At 30.4% G+C, this 25,331-nt stretch overlaps 1 protein-coding gene across 2 annotated transcripts in view; it reads left to right on the top strand.

Annotated features, from left to right (window-relative positions):
* Nucleotides 1-25,063, top strand: part of LOC132944694 (transient-receptor-potential-like protein) — a 55,504-nt gene extending 30,441 nt beyond the window's left edge. For both annotated transcript variants that reach the window (XM_061014172.1, XM_061014173.1), the window contains 9 exons: nucleotides 291-525; nucleotides 5,703-5,855; nucleotides 6,491-6,749; nucleotides 7,765-8,007; nucleotides 12,016-12,211; nucleotides 12,284-12,451; nucleotides 14,148-14,385; nucleotides 20,195-20,414; nucleotides 24,260-25,063. In XM_061014172.1, the coding sequence (XP_060870155.1) occupies nucleotides 291-525; nucleotides 5,703-5,855; nucleotides 6,491-6,749; nucleotides 7,765-8,007; nucleotides 12,016-12,211; nucleotides 12,284-12,451; nucleotides 14,148-14,385; nucleotides 20,195-20,414; nucleotides 24,260-24,770 (2,223 nt within the window). In that variant the 3' untranslated portion in view covers nucleotides 24,771-25,063. The remainder of the gene's footprint in view (nucleotides 1-290; nucleotides 526-5,702; nucleotides 5,856-6,490; nucleotides 6,750-7,764; nucleotides 8,008-12,015; nucleotides 12,212-12,283; nucleotides 12,452-14,147; nucleotides 14,386-20,194; nucleotides 20,415-24,259) is intronic.
* The last annotated feature ends 268 nt before the right edge of the window (nucleotides 25,064-25,331 follow it).

Consider the following 25,331-nt stretch of genomic DNA (forward strand, 5'->3'; position numbering starts at 1 on the left):
AATAATATATTTAATAAAATATAGTACAAAGTGGCATAGCCAAGGGGGGGGTTTGGTTATTTACCCCCCCCTCCATTGACATTCCACCCTAATAAATGTATTATTCATATACGAAAACTGTAAAAAACTTGGTTAAATTTATACTTACCCCTCCCCCATTTCATAACCTTGGCTACGGCACTGATAATACATTACCTATATGTATCTATATGTATTATTATTGATATTATTTTGAAGATAATAATATATAAGTGGGATAATAGAACATAATATTTTGATTTGTCTTACAGTTTGTGGCACATCCGTATATACAACAACTTTTGGCAACCGTCTGGTACGAGGGTCTTCCTGGATTTCGTCGTTTACGACTTTACAAGCAAATAATTGAAATCATCAAAATCGTCTACTTTTTTCCGTTCTACTGTCTCGTGTACTTGTACGCACCCGGCGCTCAGATTGGAAAAGTAATGGAAAAACCGTTTATGAAATTTTTAATTCATTCATCTTCCTATCTTTCATATTTAGGTAAGTAAATATTATATATTATATATTATTCATACAACGATATTAAAAGCTGATATTAAAATTATACGTTTAGAATTTTTAGATAACACGACAAATGACAATACGCTCGTTCTTATATAGTTACTACGTATTAAAATTGTTTGACATTTTTTATTTTTGAACAATGCTGCGGTGAATTTTTCCGTATGCGATAATTCCTCTGTGTTTCCAATCGCAATATTTGCGGTGGTTTAGAATGTACTTTGAAGACTTTACCATACTTATCAAACTATTTTTCACCATATAGTAATATTCTAGGTTTTACTTTTGACTTTATCTCATAACCACTTGATTAAAGTTTTTCTTTTACCACTATTTGTATATTATATCAGGTTATTGATTGCTGAATTCTTAGTTATTTTCGTTATACGCATTTAACGTTTTGACAATCGGAGAATTGCTATAGAAATGACGTCTTAGATACTCGCCCTAGCTCAGCTGTCATCATAATATGTCGCACCACTCTTGTTATATCACACGAATAGTCTTTAAATCAACGATTAACAACTTTACTAATTCAATGTTCGTTTGTATTTAAAAATGCTTATACCACGATGTCTATGTATTATAATGAACTGAAACTTTTTATGCATAAGATGTCGTCTGTATACTATTAAAGTTACTAACGGTTTTGCAGTCGTCATATAAGTAAATAATATATTATGCAGACATTTAACTTGGGAGATATACCGGTCGACGTTTCATATCGCCTTACAATGCCAATGCTTAATGCTAATTGACTTGGTTAGTTAAGTAATACGAGTTTTCTTCATTGCGTCTACATATCTACCTATTTATATAGCCATATAGGTAATTATGGTATTATGATTTAATTAATATTATAGCAACAGAACTACAGACCTGGTGAACGACCTGTTTATCATATTATATTGTTGTCCTATGACGTATTTTTTATTGTTTTGTGACTGTTTTGTAAATATATTGAATAATAAATTCATATTTTTTTAATTATCATGGTAAATGGGTATCATATTATTACCCATGTATCATGTACGTATATATCTGCTATTTAAATATTATATTTTATTATGTTTACGTTTTTAACCAATGAATTGATAACAATTATCAAAATAGATAAAAACAAATAAATAAATAGTCAACACTTTTATTTATTTATTTATTTATAACAAAAATCAATAATGGGTGAAATAAAAATAAAAGCATTATTAATATACTTTCTTAGTGGATACTAGATTTATATTATCACATCCCATTGTTGCTTGTAGAATGAAAACTGTGCATCTACATATGTTCAACAAATATTACATCGGTCGTATCAACAAACAGTTCAATATTATGTAAATTTGAATTTTTTGATACACAAATAGTTACGACGTGCATTATATCGCAGATACAATATGTATTGACAAACTGTTTCTAAAAAACAACGGAACAATAAACATTGTGAAATTCATTATACCTTCGGATAATTAATTAAACCTAGTTCAGTGGTTTAGACACAACCCATTTTAGTTTTTAATTTTTATACCTTATTTGTGACCCCCAATGTTTCATGTTCCTTGTTTATATTTGTATATATTTAAATTTTAGATATTGAGCGAAGCAATGGAACGTATTGTATTTACAATGATGTGTGTTTTTTTTCTAATTGAGGTAACAAAAATGTTCCAATTCATTATTATTTTTTCTGATAGAAAAGTGAATCTAGTTGGTACTTTTAAGAGGTCAAATTTGAAAATTCTCAGCTCAGAATCGTTTTTTTCGCATGCAATGGTTTATCATTGAATTCAAATATATCACATCCATTACAATGACATATTCGACAACTACATTACAGCAGTGCGGTACCCACTTGTCTACCTTTTTTTAAAATTAATTTATTGCGTTATTATTATTATGTTTATTTGATTTGTTTCGTACAATTATTGAAGAAAATATACGTTTACAAATTACAATGCATATATATTTTTTAACTATCAAAAGCATGTATCACCCCAATTTTGGGTCGTGACCCACCGGTTGAAGATAACTGACCTAGTTCATACCTATATATGGGCTATGGCATTATAAGCATATGTAATTACTAATTAACTAATACATATTTCCTAGATACTAACAATGACAACCCAGTGGCGCTAATATATTTTATAGTTTAACTATAATAGTACATTGCGTCACTCGATTGTCATTGTGCTCGGCTCGTAGCAGTCAGCGTAAAACAAACACGTGCAATAATAAAAATTGTTATTATTACCTACATAAATATTTTAAAGGCATCAAGCCTAATATATAATGAATAGAACATTTAAGAAAATAAAACAAAATAACAAAAGTCGTACAATTTCATTCATAACAAACTACAGAATCAGAGTTTACATTTATCTAAATTGAAATATAAATATATCTACATATATCATAATAAATATAATTTGACATAATATATATCTACATATAATAAAAAAATAAACTAATAAAATAAACAGTTTATAATATAATTTGGGCAATGATAAAAATTTAAAAAAAAAACTATTATGCGGTTTATATAATTTGGTAAATGATAAAAATTAAAAAAAAAATTATCATGTGGTTTATATCATTCGGACAATGGTAAAAATTAAAAATACATTATCATACGGTTAGGATAGGTATTTAAATTTTCAATATTTCATTATTTTCCGTCATGTGCACAACCATATTATATAAGACCTGCGATCTATATTTTATAATGTATATCCATAAAGGAAGTCATATTTATTTAATTTATATATAATTTTTTTTTACCACGATATGATTACTTTTGCTATTTTAGTAAAATAAAAAAAAAACGTAACACAAGTCACGACTAATAATATCTACGGACGCGGAAGATTTACGTATAATATTGTTGCGCACGTGGATAACACTCGAAAATTCTAGAACGTTCGATGGCAGAATAATGGTATTCAACTACCATATAATATTTAAAGACATTTAAAACGAGATAAAGCTCTACGGTATTATTATCATATTGTTTTTTGGCGGGGGAAGAGGGGCATTCGTGCAGCAGTTGTTCTACTGCAGTAAAGTGATTTAATAATTGTATAAATAATTAACCGGAGCCAATAAATTATATGAAATACACATGTACTGCAGTCATATGTTGTTCAATATGATCATAGTCATTAACATTATATAATACTGTTGTACCTACATGTAAAAATTTCAATATTTAAAAAAAATCAATGTATTAGGTATTATGGTGAAAAAATGCATAAACATGTTTGACGGGCTCTTGTGAATTGGGGGGGAGGGGGTACTGGGTATGACCGAATTGCACTTATTTTAGTCGAACTGCACTCGGGTAAAAAGCAGATAGTGGTCGAACTGCACCTGGCCTCAAAAAAGGTATTCCGACAAAAATATCATGCATTTGAACTTTGAAAGGGTTAAACGTTTATAATACATTCATTTCCCTTCCCACTTACAGGCTTAGGACTGACAATGATTTTAATTATTGGGGAGGTTAAAAATGATTGTTTTATACATACCATTGTCCATTATGTTAATATAATATTATATATACATATTATATTAAATCATCAAATATTATTATTGTCATTATTATAATTTTTTTTTTTTTTAACTAATTTTGATAATTTTTGTAGTCATAATATATACCTATATAATTTTTTTATTCTTTTTTTTAAATCGTCAAATATTATTATAATAATAAAATTGAACGTCCATATAGTGACCTGAAATTTTAACTCCTTTTTTTGAACGAGTGCAGTTCGACCATTACCTTTTTTGAACCCAAGTGCAATTCAACCATTTATTTTTAGGTAATAAGTGCAATTCGACTATTCCGAATCGGGGGAGGGGGAGGGGTCTACCAGTTTTTTTCTAAACCACCCTTTTTCCATACGTATTAAAATAATAACATTTATCATAGACCATAGTTAAGGAGATTGGAGGAGGACGGTTATTTTTACCAAAACATACCAATCTTTATTCCATAATACTGTAGTAATGCCATAATACTTTTTACAAGTGATTTGAATATTCGTCGTTATGTCTACTTGAGATCGGTCAGTTCAATTTTCTCAATTTCACCGCCCAACAACTATAATTAATTTAGTTTGAATATTTCAAAATTTCGGAATTTACAGACGTGAATTATTCGGAATTTAAATCAGAAATCTTAAAACGTGGACTGACCGATCTCAAGTAGACATTATAGCGAATGCAGATCAGTCTTCTGAAAAATGATCGCATTATTAGGTCGATCGGTAGAATGGAAAAAAATACATACAAATGAGCATAAATTGTTTATCGTTCACGCGGGCAACGCGCGGAGACGGTACTTATACATGCGCGTGCGGGAACCATAGGCGTAAATAGGGGGGCTTCTGGAGCTAAGGCCCCCAAACATTTTCTACATTTTGTTTTAAGCTTATCCAATATTATCAAATTAAGGCTTTAGCCCCCCCCCCCCCCAAATCTAAAACGATATTTGCGTCTATGGCGGGAACGCCCCACTATTTCTTTTACACAAAGTTACATACAAAGTTACACACACTGTTTGATCACTTACTACGCCCAGATTTACAAGACCAGCATGCATGCAATTTGAAAATTGCCTAATTCGAACTCCTTAAAAACTGTCCTCCACCGATCCCCTTAATTATAATAAATAAGTTAATAACCAATAATTATAATAAGAAATTTCAATATAAATGTACAATATGTCTATATTATAGTTTTTACAACTTTTTACTACAAAACGTGCTTCCTCCCTGCACACTCCCACTGCCCGCACTAAATAACTATTCAATGATGTTTCATTACAACATAAATGGTTAGTTTCATTGTTTCCAAATATCAATAATAATCAGGAAGAAAAAATGTGAACGCATTTAAAAAAAAATGATAAAAGTGAGCAGTGGTGCTGACCTCTATATAATAACGATAATAATAATATAATACATGATTTTAATTGCAACCCGTACCTATATGTATCGTATTATACAGATGATTATGCATGGCACTTATTATTAAGTTTGGAATCGTTTAGTATTTTTAAACTTGAAAAATAAAAATAAATATACATTTGATATACATTATCCATATAACCATTGCCATTATGTTATGCCTACACTTGTTTTGTTTTTCTATAGGTCTATTGGTACTGGTGTCGCAGAGGGCCGAGACGCAATTTATAGAGCTCTTCGGGTCCGAGTCTATGAACAAAAGTCTACAATTGCGACAACTCCGTCAACGTGGCAACGGGCCGTCGTACATAGAAATGTTGATCTTGCATTTTGTCATCGGTAAGATGAACGAATACTTATATATTCACATATTGTATAATACTGGCCATAAAGGCTGCGTACTAGTGTAGGTCAACATTCCTGGTTATTATTTTTGACTTAACACCTGCCAGTATAAGTTGCGAACACGGGTTTTGATTTAAACAAAATGATCGTGGACGTGAAATCGTCTATTCATTGAGACCTTTTTATCTTAAGAAAGAAGGTACGTCATAGATTCCGACAGTATATACAGGTATATATTTAAAACAACCTATATCGATTCCACTAATTTTAACATGCAAGTTAAAACGAACCAAGAAAGTGTGGAGGAAATATTAACTTCCTGAACTGCAAAATTACAGTTTGATTTGACTTATTGATTATTATATAGATATTATATAATATACTTAATACTTATACCTGTACTATTATGAGGATAATAAGACATTAAGTTTTATATGTACATATTGGGCATTTTGATTGTACTATAATATGTCTATATCTATTTTCTATGTAGGTACTTACCTACACTTACTTACTTGAGTATACTTGACGATAACGCGCCTTGATATCATGCCAACGATACTCTTTGCCATTTTTGTAATATTTATCGCAATCGACGACTTGGGTGGGGTTTCTTATTATTGCCACAGGATACATCTGGCAGGAGATACTGGACGTGCGCAGGGACGGCCTGAAGAGATACCTGGCGCACAACGCGTGGAATTACGTGGAATTCGCCAGGAACAAGATGTACGTGACGGTGATCGCGCTGCGAGTTTACGCTTACGTGACGGAAAACTCGCAAATACTGTCCGACCCATCTTCGGCGTTTATTCCCAGGGAGAAATGGGAAACTTTCGACCCACAACTCCTGGCCGATGCCCTGTTTGCCGCCTCCAACATACTGAGGTGAGTGTTTTCCCAGTGCTCAAGTTTTCTCCACGAGTTCGTCAACACTGTTGTTTAATGCAATATCGTCGACAAAAACGATTGGTTTTATTCACTCGCAACCTTAGATCATATCCTATGGATGTAGTCACTCGGTATATGCTTGTGTATTAGATTTTAAACCAAAAAAACTGAACAACCTAGAGCCTTGGTTATTACTTCGCATGCGTAAATGACTGATAATAAATTAATATTACGTTATCACTTATCAGTTATCAGACTAAACATAAAAATTAACCAATCAGAATTACGCACATGCGCACAAACAGTCGGGGCTCTAGGTTATTCTGGCTTCAAGAATTAGCTCGATGGCTACATCCATAGTATATGATCTAAGCTCGCAACAACGCGTCTGGATCAACCATAGAATATAAAAGAATGGATAGGCCATTCCTATATTAATGTACGAGGGGTTTGCGTGCCGGAATGTGGATGAGAGACAGACTGCTTTTATATAGTGCTTCTCACTCTAGCAAGGGTTTTTATTATTATTTTATTTTAAGAACCCTTGTAACGTTCATGCACGTGTGATAAGATATCATGACCTATCCATTCTTTTATTATCAATGGGATCAACTAAATAAACCATAGACCTATTAACTTTAGTTAATAGGTCTATGAAATAAACGTACGATTTCGTATCTATGTATACAACGCGAGAGGTTACTTTAAAGTTACTTTATATATCTGTGGGTATAACATACATATTGTTATATCATAATACGTTCAACGACAATATCACTGCACTTCCATGGAATACTGCTATATTAATATTTACTATAATATAGTAAATTAAAAACGATTTAACGAAACTGAATTTCAATCTCACGATAATATAGAAATTTTGTTCGAATCACTATTTTACTTAACCGTTGGTACCCATTGCGAATTCGGTACAAAAAATGTTTTCACTTGAAATCGACTTATGTTTAATATTTATTTAATATGTTTTATTTTGTTTTGTTTTTTTTTACAGTGCTTTAAAGCTGATCCACATGTGTTCAATAAGTTCACATTTGGGACCGTTACAACTGTCGTTGAAACGCATTCTGATCGATATACTCAAATTCTTCAGTATTTACAGTTTGGTGTTATTTTCATTCGCATGCGGACTCAATCAGTTAATGTGGTATTTTGCCGAACTGGAACGGAAAAAATGTTACAGTTTAATAGAAGCCGGATCGGGCGAGTCGTGCTCGAAATGGAAGAATTTCGGAAAGTGAGTCATTGAGTAGGAAACTAGGAACACGCCCGAACACATAATATTAAATGGTTAACCCATGTCGGATGAAAAGTCATTAGGGTGAAATGAGTGAATAGTAAACTTATATACATAGTTCCAAAATACATATTTTAATTTATAACGGTATGGTTCAGTAAATTATTAGCCTATTGACCCAAATATATACAAACTCTGGTATAGGTTTTTTCAGATAAGTTAACAATATAATCAAAACATCGATACTATAAAAAAAAACCTAATATTTTTAAATCATACAATTTTTTTTAAAAAAATAAGATAAAATATAAAATAATGTATTTATTGCTAAATGAGTCGTTTACCTATACATTTATTGAACAATAATATATTATGATATTCAACAACGGGTTTTAATAATATTTATTTCCATAATAGGTACCTACTGTCATAGACTTTTGTATATTGCTTTGCGTATAAAAACATAACGGTATTGATAGTTGATACTTGTATGTTTTAATACAGCCCAAATGATATCCAAACTGCTTATACAATTCTACTATCAAACGGATTTTCACGGTTAAACCGGTTTTAGAGGCGTTGAGCATTTTTCGATTTTTATATTTGCACATGGTCAGTTAAAAATTCAAGTCAAAGGTCTTATAACTATAAAATAAATACACGTATAGTATATTATATGCACACCTATTAAAACGGTTATTTAAATTCAGGGCTTGAAACCGGTTACCGGTTTTCGGTAAAAACTGGTAATTTCCCGGAATTTTGGGGAACCTATAATCGGTTACCGTTATTATAAACCTATTTATACTCCCGGTTATCGGTTACCGGTTACCGTGACAATTTTTCAGCCAACAAAAAACGTTATAATAACGTAATATGTTTTAACCGGCTAAGAACCGATTACCGGTATTTATAAATAGGTACTGACTACCGTTACGTATGAACTATAATAATATTATGTTTAATTTATTTTAGCTACATAAATGATTCAACGCTCGTAGCTACTAATGGTATAATAAATAGTAACTTCTTAAAACTATTCTTAAATCATACTATTATATCTTCGTTTTTTTTTCCCTAGTCTCAATTCTTGTAATAATAATTCAAATAATTGGCATTCTACATTTCTATTTCCCACCTACCTATAACATAAAATATCGTTGGTTGGTAATGAGTAATGACGGTACTCGATAGTCCCGGTCTCCCTCATCGTATATTGTACTGGGAAATCTGAAAATAGCTTGATTCCTATAACAACACGAATATTGTATTAAGTATATGGGTACAAAGGTGTAGTACAATTTTTTTTTAGAAAACCGGTATTCAATCGGTTACCGGCAACCGACATTTTTTGAAAGCGGTTATTTCTTAACGGTAAACAGTAATTTTGAATCTAGTACCGGTAATTGGTTACCACTAACAACAGGACCAGTATAAAACCGGTAACCGGTATCCAAAAAATAACGGTTTCGAGCCCTGTATTTAATCTAACAGTAAGTTGTGCCCATGCCCGTTCTCTGTACTGCTGTGAAAATTGTACATCGAACCATATTTGACGAGCTTTCAAAGTGATTAATCATCGTTTTCAAACATTATTCACACCTACTACGCCGATATGATATCAGCTATAAGTTTATAACATCAACCCCAATTTTGCTTTTATAATATTATTGATTAGAACCGTTTCATTTTAATAACGCAAATAGTTTGATATAAAATTACGTCTTTTTTTTAGAACAAGGTCGAACGTTATGTTTTTGTTTACTACGTGATAAAGAATATTATGATAAATATTAAATGGCCTTATTAATTTCTAATTATGATTTATATTAAAAACAATAACTACGTAGTAAATTATGTTAATATTGTCAAACAAAATATTCGCTTTGTTACCCGAACGAACGAGGTATAAAAGTTTATACTCTCAAATAAAATGTTGTCATACAGTACCTACCGTAGAAAATATAGTATGGCCGAGGCACGGTGGAATTTTCCGACAGTAAAATATATGTGGTAGGACTTAAATAATATTGTTTTAACTAAATATTGGAAAAACAAATATACCGCATCTAGAAACCAAAAATCGCTCATCAAACCATATCATGCATATGGATTATGGTTGACACTTGACAGTTGATGTTAATTTACAGAAGCTTATTTTAAAAATAAATGCACCAACAATAATATTTCTCTTTGAATTTAAAAAAAAAACTACAAGTAATATCTATAATATAGTCTCTGGGTATTTGATGGTAAAAATATTAGATGCACTCAAACGGAAAAAATAAAGAAAATTGATAAATGATTTAAGCTTATGGGAAAAATAACAAAAATATGTCGTGTGATAGTATTTACGATGTAGAATCATAATAATTTGATATCGTATACAACCTTTCAAGGGTTCGTGGTAGTATGCCAAAAAAAATAAAAAATAATTCGTGGACAGTTCTAGTCTTATTAGTTATTTTATAATAAAGAGGGGTTCACACTACACCGTGTCGTGTAAGATAATCACGGTTATCACACTTACCAAACGATACCGCATAGTTTCAACTATATTTCAACATAGTTTTACACGACACGGTGTAGTGTGAACCGCCCTTTACGACAAATTCACCATGCTTGTTGTGTAATCAAAACGATTTTTACGGGTTACGGTTACGAAAAAATAAAAAAATGTTTTATGGTTTGAGTTAGCTGGGCGTTTATATTTTAACTCCTCTTATTTGGAATAAAGCAAGACTGATACGTACTTCACTTGATTTTTTTTTTCATGAATTAATTTGCGCAATAGATATGGTTTAACAGAAATAAAGTCGGTTATTATGTTAAATCTATTGTATGAAGTTGTAGATCCCAACTTTGAATAGGGTTCGGATTCATTCATAGTTTTGATTCATATGGGTGATACGGGTCCACTACGGGTTATACAGGTGTGTTATGATTACAAGACGTACGTGATTACAAGCCGTGACAAATAATAATTATAGTAAAATACATAAACCACGATTTAAGATACTATCTTAAAGGTGGGTTTCCACTACATACGTGTACGTGCGAATAATAACTTTTCTGTGATTGGTTGGTAAACTTTTGGTATACCAGAGTGATATACGTTCTTACCACGGGTTTAACCATGATACCATGAAGATGGATCCAGTTCAACTTTTTCGTGTACACGGCTCTAAATTGATAACATAAGAATATATAAGGTACCTAACTTACGTTACTAATCCTAACCGATCTAACCTATCTTAACCGATGGGAAACGTTTGTGAGACCGTTCATAGCAAACGGATCCGGTCAATATAATATGCACGTACACGTACACGTATGAAGTGGAAACCCACCTTAAATCGTGCAAGGTACTTATATATCACGAATGTTGAGAAATAATTATTTTACTAACGATACAGCACTATAGTGTGTACAATGTACATAGCATAATATTATTATTCAGTTAGTTTTTGCTGAACAATATTATGATGTACGTACAATGTTCTTAATTATTAGAGAATCTATATGCGTCTGAATTTAATATAATAGATTGTTATGTGATGCTTGTGTTAATTATTTGTATTCTTTGAGCGAATTATTGTTTATCTGCATGATTTATACTCCGTCTCATTTAATTTTTTATACACATTTGTTTCGTTAATTATTGCGTACTTAAAAATAGTAAAAATTAGCCAACGCAGCATAAATATTAAATATAGTTACGTGACAAGCAATAGTATTAAATATAAAATATGAAAATTCAGAAGTATAAATTATTTTTTAATTTATTAAAGAATACAAATATAAAAAAGAATAATTTGTATTGAAACATAATATCTGTTACTAATAAGTAATAATACGTAAATAGGTAGGTACGTAATAAAACAGTATAATATTAAACTGTATAATAAATAATTATAATTATAAGCGTATTAAGATAATGTACCTAGATGCTTTGTCAGAACCCATAATTTAACAATATGGATTATATAAAAATTATTATTTTTACAGTGTGTTCGAATCCATACATACTCTGTTTTGGACGGGTTTTGGCGAGGTTGATCTCGAAACCTTTGATCTACCTGGAATGAAACCTTACACGAGATTCTGGGCACTTTTTATGTTCGCCACTTATTCGGTGATTAACGTCACGATTATGTTGAACCTGCTCATCGCTATGATGTCCAATTCCTATTCTGTCATTGAGGTATAATATACAAATTATATATTTTTTGTCACGACCATAAAACTAATAAATCGTATACTTGACAAACTGCAGGGTCAATCGGACGTGGAATGGAAATTTTCCAGATCGAAATTGTGGCTGAGTTGTTTCGAAGAAACGCCGACACTTCCCTCGCCTTACAACGTGTATCCAACGCTGAAACACTTTAAAAAGCTTTATTGCTTCATATGGAAGATTAAGAAAACTGTTTCGTGGCCTCGGGTATAATTAATATTTGATTTCGTGATTGCACAATACAATTACTACAAAACAATAATACTATAATAGTGCATCCGTATCGATGAAATACGATATTAATATTTTTACGTGGAAATGGAGAAAACCATTTTCTTTTACCCAGTAACGCAGCAGACGAGTCATTATTATATGTAAAGAAGACAAATCAAATATTTTAACAAATATTAACTTAATTATTAACTGATTAAAGTGTCTTTATTACAGTGTATAGGTAATATAGGTAGTAAAGGTAGTTACCTACCTATTACACCTATTAATTATTATAATAGTTGAAAACGCTTTTCTAACGAACTTTAATCGATTGATTGTAAATAACTGTTTAGGTACACATAACTATGTTTATATCGATTAAAAGTCGGTGTGGTGTGATTATCTATGTTTTTGCATAACATTCGCACAATAATTAGTTGTTGTACTTATGCAAAAATAATTTAATCCTGCTATTACAATCGAATAAAGTAAATATAACCTAACCTTGCACGCTTTTTAATGTGTGTCTGTGCAGCATGTATGAATCATAATATATATTATATTATATTTTATAGGCATGATAAAAATATTATTATATTATTTCAGCCGAATTCATCTTTGAGTATAATTTTTTTAAATATATAAAAAACCCATTAACATGTCTATAATTTCTGACCATTTTAGCCACGAGTAAATTCCTATATTATTATATCGAATACGTAGTGAAATAAAGTTCATGCGATTCCTTAATAACTGTAAAAAATGTGCACTGTTATACTCAATTCAGGTTAAGATTGAACCGCGTCGCGCATGCAGACTGAGTCGCTGAACAGTGCCCGACCACCCCCCCTCCCTCATGCGATGGCTATGCGTTCTGTGATTGGCCGACTGTCATCGCCGGCTGTCGTCGACCGTCGGCGCCGGTGCTGGCCGCCGTGCATACGCTCCCACCGGTGTCCGGGATGCGAGAAAAAAACGTGTTTTGTTCGAGCGAGCGGTTCAATCTTAATCTGAACAGAGTATATAAGAGCAACAAAACATAATTTAACATTTTAAATCAAACTTAAGTGTTTTGATTTCCGGAATACAGATATTCACATCATTACACATTTATCATCTAGCACATATTTATTTGGTAGTAATGGATACTGTTATTTATTTTACCAACTGTGTCATAAGAATTCAAATTTTAACAAAATTTCACACTTCGCAAGATTACAAATGCTCAGCTCTTTATCTCTAATCTTACCCTCGACAAAAAGCCAACCATTAAAACAATTGATGAAAAAGCAGCAATTTTTTATATACGTGTCTTTATTAGATTAGAAAACCACCAATATTTGTGGAGAAAAAAATATTTTTGGGACTTTTTGTACTATAGGCCCACAAGTCATCACAATAAAATACTCTGGAGGTTTTCGAAAACATTTTATTTTTAAGACTTAATTTTATTTGTTAAAAATATCGACCCATTTTTAAGTTTTGTAATAAATTTCAGACACGATTGTTGGTTCGGCAATTTCATTTTATTTATTAAATCATTTTAAATGTACGAAGAAAGTGTAAATTAATAATAATAGTTAATACAAACAATTAATAGTTAATATATTCTAAATTCTGATCGAAATTTTAAAAATCAATTTACAATTTAACTTTGAAGAAAAAAATCAACCTATTTGTCGTATTTCAGGATGACAAAAATACTAATTTCATAAATAGAAATCAAAGGGAGAGTGAGTTTGCCACTGTAATGCGAGCCCTCATCTGGCGATATATTTCTATGAAGCACCGAGAAATGGAAAACGTGGGTGTAACTGAAGAAGATGTAAATGAAATAAAGTCCGAGCTCAGCACAATGAAATACGACTTTTTGGAAGTACTCCGGAAAAATGGTATGGAAGTGCCCAGCGATCATCGTAAAAAGACCAGTAAGTAAACACTAAATTGATATTAACTTTAAGAATGTTTAAAAATAATATACAAAACAATTATTTATCTTATTCAAACAATAATTAATTTCAAAATTGAAACATACATAAATAATACCTTTTTTTTACCTTTTATTATTTTTTTTTTTTATTATTATTAATAAAATACACAATCTGTACACAATAAGGCACAATAAGAGTATGGGCTATGATAAATAAAATATGAATAACGTGAGGAGGGAGGCCCACCAGTGTGGATACCCTCTAATAAATAATACCTATACTGAAATATAAAATGTTTCCATCACTGCAATATATCTGTGCTTGGGTTCACACAGCTAGTTGTTTATTCAGGACTAGACTTGGAGTGAATTTAAATAATTTAAATCTATTTTACATTAGAAAGAATAATTATTAAAATTTCAATCAACGCATAATATAAAATGGATGGCCCATCTAATTAATGGCCATGAACTAAATTGTTCGATATCGGCTAATAATAATAATAAAACAGCTATTATATATTTATCTATACCTATATTTAGGTTTAGAATAATAAAATTATTAACGAACTAAAAGTCTAAAAATCAATTTATTCATATCCCCAAACTTTGACTCATTTAAAATATATTATAATTTTATGCTTATTAATTCATATAGCTATAAGTACTATTATTATAGTATTATTTGTATATTGTATTTATTTGTTTTTAATTTTATTATTCACGAACGATTGTTATTATTAACTAATTTATGTAATTGGACCTGATCCATCTAAAACTTTAATTTTTAATTATAATTAATTAAAATAGTCGGATCATTACTACCTATTGTAATAGCTAATAGTGGCGTAACACCAAACTAATAACTTATATTACTTATCTAACTTATATTTTGTGTGTAAAAATTAACCCCAACAAAAAAAATCTTTCTTCCGAAGTTTTTTAAAACACTGCTCGTGTGTACACTATACATGCGTACCCATATTATGCTCCTGGTATCTGAAAGAAACAAATTTCATGTTCGCACACGACAAATTTAATATACAAGGTAGTAGGTAGAGTAGGTAGCAGGTAATTTATAACTATTTTACTATTTAAAAATTTGATTTTCAATAAAAAATATTTTTCAAAAATGTAAAATTAAGGATATTATACAATTAATTTTCTTAATTTTCTTAATTTTAGTAGGGGATGCGATGGTTCGTCCTGTTTCCCAAACCATGAGCCACCACTGGTCAAGTCATTTTTTATCTTAAAGCTACAAACACATGGACATTGATTTAATTGTATATATTTAAACAAAAACAATAAATTAAAAATTATCATTTTTAAAAAAATAGTAATAAAAATACATTGGGAGTTGGCTGTAGTCCATACCAATTTTTTTTTAATGTTATTTCTATAACCAATAGCTAATCTATAAATTAACAAAAAAAATTATTCGATTTTCGTGAACCAAAACAAAATATATTTGTGATCCACTCTATAGCAACCTAAAGGGGTTGAACAACGAAGCAAAAACACTCCCCAAGTCTCAATGAATTTGAGTCCTGCAACTATATGAGCTCCATTCAAACGTAAATTCATGTATATAGATTCAAAATGTAATTAAGAAAAAGGTACCTAGCTATAATCAACACAAATACAAATGTAAAGCTCAGTTTAAATTGAGATAAGAAATTTGTATATCTATTTTAGTATTTTTAATTATCTACAGTGTAAATACTTACGTAATAAAAATATGCACTTTAAAACTGTTCCTATATATACATTTAATTAGTTTTGGGATGAAACTTAATCTTAAAATCAGCATTTGTGCAAAAAGTTGAAGATATTTAATTAACCATTGAAAACAATGAAAACTATTTATTGTATTACAATATCAAAATTCTAAACTTAAGATTATAACCATTCACATAATTGTAAAATAAAAACAGTATCAGAAGTAGTAACCTACGTATTACTATGTAATTATTTAATTAGTGATATTTACACGTATAAATAATCATAAACATAAATCGAAAGTTTATGGTTTTTTGTTTATGATAAATGAATAAATCCTATATTATTGCTTCGACGTTTAGGCCGCATTATAAACAATTAAAAATAATTATAGAGTCATTTAATTATAGTACAAACAAAATCCAATTTTATAATACTAACAACAATATTTACCTATATTTTAATATTCGCTCAATTTGTATGAATGCTTTTGACATAATATCAATTTGGACCACTCTGTATGAATGTATATAAATGTATACGTCTAATATTATTAGACACGTAGAGAGGGAAGGTAAAGAAAACTTATCATTTTTATATTATCTTAAAGAAAAAAAAATACTATACATTTTATCTTAAACAAAAATAATTAATCAAATTAATTTAATGATATTCTTTAATTTTTTTTTTATTTACTTCAGCAGATAATAATGTATAATAATTATAAAAAAAAAAATGCGTACTTATCTCGATTCATTTTAGCTTATCGTTTGTTTGCTTTATACGTATATCTTTTATTTAAATAATTGTTTTGCTACCTACCTAATTGTTTACCCTTAAATAATATTTATAATGTTCAAATATAAATATGTTCAAAATTATCATATACTATGTAATTTTGATTACCTATTAAAAATGTTTGTTTTTCAATCAATTGATTTAGGTAGGTGTTATACGACAAAAGTAACTATTTAAAATTCAAATTTTACACGTTTTTCAATTGTCCACGATAATAACTGTAATTTTTTTTCATATGTATTCAAATTTGAAATTTACGTTTTTCCAATGACGTTATTTAAAAAAAATTCGAAATAATAATAATAATATGCCTTCAGCCAGTATTATTTACAGGAAATAAGTGTTGTAAATTTTAATACATTATTATTATTTCAGTCTATTTTCGAGTAATAAAGTGTTTAATTATAATATTATGGAAATGTATGTCGATTTCTTAAATCTTTGTGAATTTATAGTAATATTATAATATTATATATATAATTTTAAATTAAACATAAAAAAAATTCAACAAAAACTTTCCTTGATTTGTTAATTTTATTGTAGTATTATTTAATGAAATCTGACCAATGGGCAGAGTTCAGAGGTGTTATTTTATTTTTATTATTTATTTTAAATCAAATACGATTATTTTTAGAACAGAAACATAAGTCAGAATGGAGCCTACTCATCAAAAAAATGAGTAGGCATTATATTTTCTTCACAGTGTTAAGGTTATTATTTTAACGATTTTATAATATAGAAAATTATTATAAACTAAGAAATATATTAGATTTCTACATATTTTTTTCTATTTTTCGTCATAATATTATAAGTTATAAGCACTTTTTAACATATGTATTACAATTTAAAATACAACTATCTAGCTTCATTGAAATAAAATAGGTATTAGACTATATATTCTCCTCCCTGACCACACACACTCTTTTCATAGATTAGTTTAGACCACTTGAAATCTTGACAATCCACTTTACGTGGTAATCCATGACACTAAACTAATTTTTATTTAATAAACAATTTGCTAATGAAAAGCATTGATACACGTTTTTGACCGACATTATTATAAGAGCATAAAAAATAAATTTAAACGTTATTACTTATTACATAATACCTAAAATTTAAAACTACGATAAGGAATCGAAAACACGAGGGAATAGGAGACGTGATTCCAGTGGTTAAATGAGATCTATTAATTAATTTTAATTAACCACGGTTATAGCTACTACATTTAACTATTTAAGGTGTAATTATATAGGTACCTATGTAGTATGTATACATATTATCAGCTGATATCGACTGTTGGTGCGACATTCGGAGTGTTTATCATTTCTTTCTGAACATTAGCGTTGAGTGTAAATGGTAGTACGATGAACCATAGATGAACCATATTGACTGAAATATTTAATTAATAGGTATATGTACGTAATAATAATTAGTAGATGAACATGATTTGATTTTGACGTTTTAGTGATTTATTAAATGTATATCAGCAGCTAGTATTCAGTATACATCAGAGCGCGTTCCGGTCCTAATAATTAACTGTTAGACATTTTTATTTGTATTATTTTTTACGATATATTATGACCGATATCCCAAGAACTACTAAGTCCTGTACCACCACTAGTTATTTGGCATCGGATTGACTTCAAAAATATGCTAGTTAAAGAAAAACTAAGATATAAAATAAAAACGTTTTAAAGCATCCTTACTAAAATTATGCTTGCTTATAAGTTATAAGTTATAAGTACTTATAACGTTATTACAAAACACGCATTATTCCTATACTATTGTTACCTAACAAATTATGAGATTACTAATTATAATGATTGAAAAATACGGGTCATGATTCAATTTTCAAAATATCAGACATTATATTTATGAATGTGGTTCTGCCGTAAACAACTTATAATAAATTAAAATACATTTTTAACTAAAATATTTTACGAATAGTCAATACAATTCTTATATACTTCGTTTTTATTGCCATAATTTAAAACCGTCTGGTTGTTCTAACAATCTAACAGGTGCACCTACACAAATATTGAAATTATAGTATATATTAACTGTTAAAGCATCATTTTCAAAACCTGATATCAAAGGTTAGGCCATACCTAAGTAATAAAATAAATAATGTTATCTAATATGACAGGTACATAGTAGATACTAAGCGCCAAACCTGAGCATAAACGAGATAAAAAGTGGAAGTTAAGTTAAAAGTTAAGTTAATTATAACTGATAACTCATTGAGACTGATATAATATCATTGAATAAAAAAACGATTCTGAGCAAAACCCTATATTTAGATGTAAAAAAAAAAATTTATCTACTCAAAATAATTTGCTAAATTTTGTGTTTTTTGCGTATTTTGTCAAGATTTAAACTTTAAATGCTTATAAAAAAAACTGTGACTTAAGAATTTTTAATATTTTTCAAACGTCATTGCAACAATACAGTAGAAGCCTTGTATTAAATTTTCAAGTACTTTTACTCAACAAATACAATTGTATTGACATTCATAGAAAAAAAAACTAGTAAAATTGGAAATTGAAAATGTCCTTAAACAGTTCAAAACAAATCAAAATATTTTGAAAATTTTATCGTGTATAGAAAATGCAATTATAAACAACCAGTGAAAAGTTACACCAAAAACCAAAGATTTTGTAAAAAATCAATTATGCGTGAAAATTTCCGTTTTCCTTAATTTTTCTTTTGTTTAATTTTGAAAATTACAGGGATTTTTAAATTTTTACCACCCCAATGCACCGACAATATTCACTTTCCCATCGAACAAGATACTGAAGCTTAAAATCGAAGCATTATTTCGACTACTTATCGTGTACATAGACACAAAAGTAAAAAAAATAAAAAAACATCATTGTAAAATCAATACATTCATCGTTCCACTCAGAATATAAAATAAATAACTTAACTGAGTTGAAAAAAAAATAACTATTAACTTTAAACTTATTAAAATGTTTTCAATCAAATTATCTTAACTCAATTAAAAATTATTATTAACTTACCCAGGTTTGCTAAGCACTAATACAATTTTAAGCTCGACTAAAAAAATGTCAAAGTTTGTATTTTAAGATTTTACTAAAAGCACGCTTTTTAAATGGTTTTTATATCGTGAAACGATTACCCATAAAATAAATACAGATACCACACCCCCTGGCCCATTTGTCTGAAATTTGTGATCGTTACGTTAATCATGTACTGTTATAGATACTAACCTACCTAACATAACCTACTGTTATAGATATTTTATTAGAATTCGTTTTCTTTTGCAGTGGACAAAAAATCCAAAATCTGGGAACGGCGGTTGATGTCGGACTTTTACGTGGCACCAGTGTTTCCAGGTGGAAGCAGTAGCAACAGCAGCATCGATGATATTGTTTCACTTGAACATCAATTGCGGCCGATCGATCGTTTCCGTAAGGCTGTCCAGATGGTGGCTGCCAACTCAGCGTCCGGCAGATGGCGGACTACCATATGTGGCGTGTATCAAAAGTGAGTACACATAAGTTCCTACCCGAAGTAATGCCACTTAATGTTCTATCGCAGGTGAAACAAATATCCCGGTTCTTATTTGTTATAACTTCAATAAAAATTAACTTGATATGATCTGCAGTGTTCACGAGTTAAAAATTAAAAGTAGCTCTGAAAAAAAAACTCAAAATATTACAATTATATATTATGCACTAGAAAAAAATTAACATAATCATTATTTTTTACAACAAATACATTTTTAATTGGCATTATAGATATAATTAAAATTTTTGTATATACCTATGAACGAAATATGAATGTAAACGAATTTTTCGATTAGAAACAATACTAGCTATGCGCATAAAAATACTATTTAAATTAACCTGCCTAGCTATATCTAATAGCTTATGGGTACCTGGTAGTTGTTACCCAATTTTACACCGTAAATCCAACGTTAATTGAACTATAATTATAAACGAGTAAAATAAATTCTTTTGTTGAAGGTAAACCATACTTAATATATGATATGTAATAGTTGCCCGATTTATCTTTTTAATCAGTCAATTTAAATTTAAATGATTTCACTATGACAAATATCCTTAAATAATTCGAAAAAAGTCGAAATGTTTTTTTTTAAAACCACATTAACGTAACAAATTCCATAAAATTATATGCTAAATAAAATGTCATGTTCGAATTCCTATAAATAATACTTAAAACTATAGGTATTTGTATACTAATCAGCCTATGTTTTATTACAACCAATTCAGTTTTACGCGGCTAGGTTAGGTTTTACGCGGTTGTTCTATTATATATACCAAACTATGAACTATTTTGAAGTTATCATAATTATTGTGCCAGATAAAATCAGAATTGTTCGGATGATTTTTAACAAATCACTTAATAATTTGTAACATTAATTAATTGTTCTCATAGTACCTATCACTCATACAAATGTATAGGTTTTATTTAATTTTTGATTTGTCCATTATCAAATTAATTTTACTAAGTAGTTATAATACCTTCTATATATTTATTATCTACGAACTATTAAAATCTTAAAACACATTTCAGCTTATTTTGAATATTCATAAGTAGAAACTTAAGCAACTTTTTAAAAAATGTAGAGTTTCACGTCGTAAGTTATCGAAAAATGATAAAAAAAATAAAAACCATCTGCAGGGTCTTAAATTTTCCACAATTTTTAGTTTATTGTTTGTGTTCTAATCTGTTCTCAAGACGTTTGAGATGTGTGCAAGGTTTTTATCTGCAATGTTTTCTTTATATTAATTGTAATACAATAATTCGATGTTTGTGCACAAAAGTGCACATGTATTTTTGCACAACGTTATGTAAACTATAGATATATGATTTGATGATAGGATTATCTAAAAAAATAAAAATAATTATCCGATGATTAGTTATTACTTGTTAGTAATATAATATATACATTTATAATAATTAATGATCAAACGATGATTTTCCTGTATAAATAATAAATATAATTGGTTCAAACAGGTTGCAAATTGTTAATTATGATTGTTTCCGAGAGGTCCAAACTTGCGAAGCCCATATTGTATATTTGTATGACTAGGTATCAATGGTATCAGAAAGGAATATATAATACTATTTATCAGAATTAAATAATATAATATACCTTTTTATTATACATTATTCGTGGTTGTCAAGAACTTGCAAAACGTTGAAAACAAAAAACTTCTCGCCAACTTGCTGAGGTTGTTCAGTTGTTATGTATTGTTAAAATTTAACAATATTAGTATAGGTATAATCAATATTGTTACGATCATTCTCGTACTATTATATTACCTATACTTATAATATATAATAGGTGAATGAATTTTATTACAAAAATCATTAGACGTACTATAATAGTATAAGTGTGTGCGGTCGTTGTATTTTGCAGTCCCCCAAAAACCCAACTCTATGCAATAACTATTTTTTGCATAGTGATGTATTATCATAAATAATATACTCGAGACGGTATTGTTATTTATTTATTGTTCTTGCAAAATATTACAATAGTGTTTACCTCAGCGGGCGATCCGTTTTCATTCTCTTAAATACGTGTATTATTATTAGTAGGTAGGTATCATAGTATCTATGATCTATAATTATGTATAGTCTGGAGTCGCCTGATTTAATGTTCGTATTGATAAAATAATTTAACACTGTAACGCATGCTTTTCGCAACACTATTATAATTTTATAATTTCTAATAAGTACCTAACTAGGTAATAAGTAATAAGTAATGTATTTACTAACCTATAGCAGTATTATTCACCATTGTTGTTTCCTGCCGTTCGTGTGGACGATTTATAGTGATTTTCAAGGCTAAAATATTAAAGCAGGTACAGTCGAAATTTCAGGGGTGTAAGACCGGTTTGAATTGTTTTGCTCAACTGTCAGGCCCAATAGCTCTTTTTCTTGCATTAAGGTAATTTCCAATTGGGTAAATTTTTGCAACATAAAGCACCACGTGCGACCAGCACTGTCGATCGGTCAGCTGGTTAGCGAATGTGCCTAATTTACATTATTAATTTTATACTAGTATACTAAAACTTAACTGAAAAAATACTTTATAGATATTGAAAAGCAGGTTATGCCATCTTAGTAAATGTACCTACAAAAGATTTTCGTAAAGTAATATAAGTAGGTAATAATAATTGCAGAGAATTTCGAGCGTGGAAAATATATTGGGAACTATTAAAGCTTGTAGTCACATTTTATTTAGTTTTGCTGCAGCTACAATTTCATGAAATTACTTCTATAACAGGTACCATATATGCTTACTACTTATATACAGTGCTCGTTTGGGGGGGGGGGGGGCGCAGGGGGACTGAGCTCCTCTACTATTTTTTTTTTTTTTTGTGTATTCCTACTATTTTTTTTTACTTGGACGGTTATGTTAGGGGGGATGGTACAAACTAATGCCCAAATAATTTTTATTAAAATGTGGATTTCAATTAATGTAAATTATATAGTGAGTTCTACTATTTTTCATGTCAAATATTGAATAAACAGGTATATTATTATAATTTTTTTTGTCACTGTAACAATGTAAGATGTAGATATTGCTATCAAAATATATATCTATTTGGAATTCAAATTGTTTTGCTGGAAAGTGATATTCAAAATGTATGTATGGTAGGAACATGGTGGGGGGGGGGCAAAGCCCCCCACGGGTCTGTGTTGAATAAATGTGCCCTTGGAACGCAGTTTTTAAATCGTTGGTATGAGCTCCTCTACTTAATTTTTCCCAAGTCGAGCACTGCTTATATATATATATGATTTCGATGCAGTTATTGGGTTTTATTATGTGACCAATAGTTAGTATTTGTTATGATATAATATAATAAAATATTTTTCAGTCTCAATGCATTAATATAACAGGTACAATGTAGGTACGCTATAAGCCAGTGGTGGATTTAACGGACGTTTTGGTTGGCAAATGTCGACGTTGACCCTCTCATGATATGTATAGCATACGCAAATTTTTATGCTTAATTTTTTTTTAATTTTTACGACAAAATATTAAATACCTACATTTTATATTGCAAACTTCAATATCATTTACCATTAAAATTAAAATTAAACAATTTCATAAATGCGCCACTGTTGCTGCAGAGTCTCACCGAATCTAATCTGAATGTGGGTTCGATCCCAAAATCACGTGTTCTAAATAAATAAATAAATGTATTCATTTTAATCTCGAAGACGATAGTATTATTATATTGTTGGTCGGCGATTGAAAACTTAACCAAATAAACCATTCAATATTTATATTGCATTTATGTTATACTTCATAGTGCATAATATTCTGATATTATATTCTGAGTTTTCCACAGCTCGCCCATCGGTACCACTGCCGGGCTCGGGTCGGTCGTCAACAAGCAGAACCTGAAGTGGGCCATGAACGAGGTGTGGGCTCTGCGTGAAAAGCGGTCATCGACAAGTTCACCGCCGCCGCCTGCGAATGTGCAACAGGCTGCGATTACGACGTCTCCGTCGTCGGCGTCGTACCCGTTTGAACTACCGGAGCGCCGGAGCACTCTGCGCGCGCTCATCGACGAGTTCCGCCGCGGTGAGCATCAACTCCACCGCGGGCCCGGCGGAGACGCTTCGTCATGGGCGGCCGCGGCGCCGGTCCGCGGGCAACTGCTGAAGGCGCCCCAGCCGCCACACCACCGACCAGTGCAGCAGCCCGCCATGAAGAAATCCGCGTCTGTCTGGTACGCCGCACCCCCCGCCCCCGACAGACCGCTAGTCACCCGGATGAGCATGCCCAACCTGCGATCTGGATCCACCTTCGACCGTCGCCAGAACCCGCAGCAACTACCTGGGCCCATTCTCGAGTGACACCACGATTTAAGATAGTACTAACTTAAATCGTGAGTGACACTGACACGCATACCAACTGATGCAGTGTTGTCCGCCGATTTTTCCCCCCCTTTAACCAAAATCGACATGACCTGGTACGGCAACTTTGCTCCGCGCTTTACTGTTGAATGGGGGGGGGGGGGGGGAGGTGGCTTGTTACCTTTTACCGCCGTTTTATATATTTCGAATGAATACATATACATAGTTTAATAATAAATAGACATAATACGATTTCTAAACTTGTTAAAATAAAATAATGTAAATACACTGTACCTATTTTGTTTATTCTATTGAAGAACTCCCAATGGTTTTGTATATTTAGCAACGTTTTGCTAGTTTTTGATAACACTTTTAAAAATGGAGAAGGCGAGGGACGCCACCGTAATATTAAGTGTAGTAGTAAAGTGCTAATATAGGAACGTAATATATTTATTTTATGTCATCCGAGTACCACCCTACTATATTTTTTCTTCCAAGTCAAACACTTACTTTATTGCGGTGGTCTCCGATACGCCGACCGTTTATAATATATTACTGAAA

The sequence above is a fragment of the Metopolophium dirhodum genome, chromosome 5 (assembly GCF_019925205.1).
Source record: "Metopolophium dirhodum isolate CAU chromosome 5, ASM1992520v1, whole genome shotgun sequence".
Lineage (NCBI taxonomy): Eukaryota > Metazoa > Arthropoda > Insecta > Hemiptera > Aphididae > Metopolophium > Metopolophium dirhodum.